We start from the raw sequence: 4,448 nt of genomic DNA, 5'->3' as shown, positions 1-4,448 counted from the left end.
GCAAATTGAAAACCCCAATTCTTAAAACTAAGTTTCAAACCCTTTTGAAACCTTAAATTCTAAATCTTATTTCAAACCCAAACTCGTAAAATCCTTGTTCGAAACCCTTAAATACCTTAATCATTGTTCAAAATCCTAAATTTTAAAATTGTTTTCGAAAACCCTAAATCCCCAAATATTGATGGAAACTCCAAATTCCAACTTGTTCCCAAAATTTATTTCAAACTCTCAAATTCAATTTTAAAACATTAAATCTCAAATCCCAATTTAAAACCCTAATTAAAATAGAATTACCAAATCCGATTAGAAACCTAAAATCTTAAAGTAATGTAGAATTATTCCAAGGCATAAGCACGATAAAGCCAAAGTTGTAAATATCGTCCTACAAAGACTTAATCTTAAGGCTATTAATTACTACCTATTCATGTTGTTCTACAACATCAGGTACAGAACTCAGGGTTAGACCAGAGATGGCAGGCATTTCAGATTGTAAACCAGCAGAACTTTGAACTCCAGCAGACGCCATGTTATTTGGGACACTCTGGGGTAACAGTTGTGCTTGAGATTGATTACTTTGTAAAGAGATAGGAATTGATTGCCCTTGACTGTGAACTTGGTTCTGCATGCCCTGAGAACCTACCCAAGAAATTTATATTCAGAAAGAGAAGTTAGAGAAGAACCCACCAGAACAAAATTGAGAAACATTTAGAACAAGATGAACAAAAAAATACTAAAACAATAACTATTTCATTCAAAAAGAAACTAGAATTAGAACATGCAGGGAAATTGAATAATACAACGAGGAAGAAAAAGAATGATGAAAAACTTATTCTAGCACATACAAAGGTGCATGCAGCACTGAAAAACAACTGCTACCCTTCAAGAGGGGGACAACAATGATAAAATATAGGAAATTTTCATTCAAATAGCTTTTGACAGCAAATATGCAGATGTTGTAAGTTAGACAGCTCTGCATGTAAAAGAACAGAAAAGATAACTACATGGAAAATCTACAAGCATGAAAGCCAAATGCTGTTTTTTGATATTACCTGGATCAGGCGGTATGCTGTTATCCCCTGTGTTGGGTACAGTATTCTGAGACTTGTTCTCCATTGTAAGCATCTTCAAAGATATTCTCTTTAGGTAATCAGACTGAATGCAGACAACAACATTGAGGTTAATTTATTATTCAAAAACAAGGTAAGGTTTTCAAATATGTTATATTAACCACACCTAATATTGAGTTTGCATTTAGCATCTTTTTTTTCCCCTCTCTTCTCTCTCTTCCTCGCTAGATTTCTATCTATATCTACTTCAAACATAGTTGTCTAGGTAAGGAGTCGGAATGTGTACATGTCTATGCAAATTTATAGGACAAAAAAAGACACAAAAAGATACGCAAAAAATATAGGTAAACAACAAGTCCAAGCATGTTAAAGAATGCTACTTTTTTATGATTACCTGGCTGGTTGCTGCAGTAAAAATCTTTTCCTCAAACCTTACAGCTATTTTCCTGAGTTCATTTAAACTGTCTTGACTAGAAAATGGAAGGTGCCTCTTCAATGTATCCATTCTAGGTACATAGGGCATTGCATAAGTTATGATCACACAAATATAATACATGAGAGAAACTTCAAATGCTACATAAATGAATGCTACGGACCAAGTTGTCAGGTTTGTAAAGCAACACAAAATCAAATGAAAAATAACCAGGATATAATATAAGAACCACAAAATTCTCCTTCCTAACTTTCTTAGGGCAGTCACATTTAAATATCATGAAGCCACAACATTGGATTTAACAAAGTTCACCCAAAATAAACTATGACTATCATGGCCTTCATATATCAGTTACATTCAGATAGACCACAACCATAATTGCCATTGTTCGGATAACAATGTAGAAAGGCAGCTCTGCTAGTGCCAATTACAGCAATAGTCATAATTCAGTCAGTAAGAACAAAAGAGAACCACCAATTCATACTCCGCTTGAATGAGATAACAGGTCCCAAGCTTAAAAGGAGCCAAAGATATAAAAGCAAATTGGATCCTTATTCAATCACATAAATTTGTTAAATGATGAATCTGAATATGCATAAAGTTGGACACAATAGCTCAGCCACATGCCCCCATCAGGTTCCAGATATTTGGTCCATATATTTTTTGTACCCAAACTCATGTTAAGACTAAAAGAACAAGCTTTGGTTCTCAAGCCATGTATTTACAAAACAAAGAAAACACGTTGGAAGAGGAAATAAGGCGTTATTAATGGGAATGTTTGGTTCATAACAATACTAACTAAGACTACGGACAACATGCCAAATACTCTCAGCAAGTTAAGTATACTTCACCAAAAATAGTATCATAAAATTCACTTACATCTTATTGACGATTCTTTGTCGTGAATCTGGCTGCAACTGGGTTCTCCAATCGCCTGTGTCCATGGTGGGCTCTCCACTGGGAGGAGTAGACCTCCAGTTATTGGCATCCATCAAATTCTAACAACACCAAAATAGAACAGTCACAAAACTTCCAGATTAATTGTTTTGTCATAAATTATAGATCACGAAAAAGAAAAAGTAGTAAGTTTGGAAACAAATCACTCCTCAAGTATGCAAAAACATCTGACAAGGTTATGAAGAATAAATACTTCCCCATTTACAGTTTCCATCTCTTGATAACAAACTCAGGGTAAAACACACAGTTATAAAATGTCAATTTATATTTCCCCGTAGATACCAAAAAGCATAAATTTAAACATAAGAGCAGGATTTGTATTTGGTAATGTTACAACATAATTTGGACATGATAAATCTTTTGCAGCATCACTTTTAGCTCTAACAAAATGACAGGACGCCTTACCAGACAATCACAGACACCCTACACTTGAACATAAATCTTTCACTGTTAAGGTTCCTCAGTTTTGTGTGTGTGTGTCTATGTCCAAGGTCATTGGTTGCAGAACGAAGACACTAACTCCCTAAAACACTACTACTTCCACAACTAAATTAGCACATCACCGGCAAGCATATCTAATATTCACCTAATGCTATTAAGTAAAGAATTAATGGTTAGTTGGCTTCGGAGAATGCTACCGAGGATCAGGGTTATGAAAAAGTTCAGTAATCTTGAAGAAAACCAACTGACATCTTTCCCAATGAAATCAACGCCCTTAATTAGAACTTTATTGTGTATTATTAAACGAAAAGAAGAAAATTACAAAGATCAACAAAATTAATAGAGATGATAATTTGCTTTTGGGGTTGCTTTCATTTTCGGGAATCCAAATATTTTTCGATTTTTTTCACAGCAAACATTTTAAATATATATATATACAACGTTAATTGACTGTTGAGATTAAAAACGCAAAAATTTCATTCAAACAACTCAAAAAAAAAAAACGGTCAGCTAAGAATTAAGGCAACGGAATGATAAAACCTATAAAAAAATTGAAAATTTTACCGCAACGAAGAGCTCCCAATTGCAAAAGAGAGATCCGCCTCCAAAACTCCTCAAGGATTTTTCTCAAACACCAAATCCCCAGAATGAACTAAACACACGCGTCCGGTTCTCTTTGATTATACAGAAAGAACATTTGAAGTTTTTTGTTTTGTTCTTCTTCAGAGGCTTTCTTTTTTCAGAGAATATGGATAATACAAAAGCGTAACGTTTAAGAAAATAAGTACCATTTAATGAAAATAATGAAGAAAATCTTGCCAGCTCTTATTTGTTAGTTTTAAATTAATTCTTTGAAAGCTATAACATAAATCATAAATTACATCAATCATTTACTCAATTTTGAAATCAATATTAAATCAATAATAAAGCAGTCACTAGATTTTTGAAAAATAATAAATTAACTAACCCTAACCATTTTCCGTTGCAGACGTGATGGAGTTGCAATTATTTGTTATAGACATACGAAGCCAGTACTTTATTTTCTACCAACTAAGTCCAACACAAAAGTGTACGACATCTGCGACCATACAGTACTTTGTAAGGAGCCATCTGAATACTCGACTAAAAACTCTTGTTATATACAAACTTTGCTAGTGGCAAATGCTCCTCCCAACTGCCACTAAAGTCGATTATAAAACCCTTTAACATGTCCTTAAGAATCTGGATGACTCGTTCTAACTGCCTATCAGACTGTGGGTGAAAAGCAGTGCTAATTTCAATCGAGCACCTAAAGCCTCGTGTAGCTTCTTCCAAAATCGAGATGTAAATCGAGGACCCCGATCAGAAATGATATATATCGGTACTCCATGAAGTCTCACAATCTCGGAAATATATAACCTCGCCAACTTCTGCAATGAATAATCAATACAAATAGGAATAAAATGTGCTGACTTAGTCAGCCTATCTACAATTACCTGGACTAAATTCTTCTTAGTAGGTGTCAAAAGCAACCCGCTAACAAAGTTCATGGTCACACATTCTCACTTCCA

The 4,448-nt window shown here is 34.2% G+C and overlaps 1 protein-coding gene across 2 annotated transcripts; it reads right to left on the bottom strand.

The window, feature by feature from the left end:
* Positions 1-279: 279 nt before the first annotated feature.
* On the bottom strand, positions 280-3,777 carry LOC107914148 (mediator of RNA polymerase II transcription subunit 15a). Of its 2 annotated transcripts, none has more exons than XM_016842940.2 (5): positions 3,463-3,777; positions 2,380-2,498; positions 1,462-1,573; positions 1,050-1,152; positions 280-636 (listed from the first exon to the last, which is right to left on the bottom strand). In XM_016842940.2, exons 2-5 carry the CDS (start codon positions 2,490-2,492, stop codon positions 419-421), a joined length of 546 nt encoding a protein of 181 aa, XP_016698429.2. In that variant the 5' UTR covers positions 2,493-2,498; positions 3,463-3,777; the 3' UTR covers positions 280-418. The 2 variants fall into 2 exon arrangements, with proteins under 2 accessions (XP_016698429.2, XP_016698430.2); XM_016842941.2 differs by having other exon boundaries at positions 280-628; positions 3,463-3,738.
* Positions 3,778-4,448: the final 671 nt, after the last annotated feature.

The sequence above is a fragment of the Gossypium hirsutum genome, chromosome D10, assembly GCF_007990345.1.
Source record: "Gossypium hirsutum isolate 1008001.06 chromosome D10, Gossypium_hirsutum_v2.1, whole genome shotgun sequence".
Classification (NCBI taxonomy): domain Eukaryota; kingdom Viridiplantae; phylum Streptophyta; class Magnoliopsida; order Malvales; family Malvaceae; genus Gossypium; species Gossypium hirsutum.
This window is presented reverse-complemented; position numbering and strand designations above follow the sequence as displayed.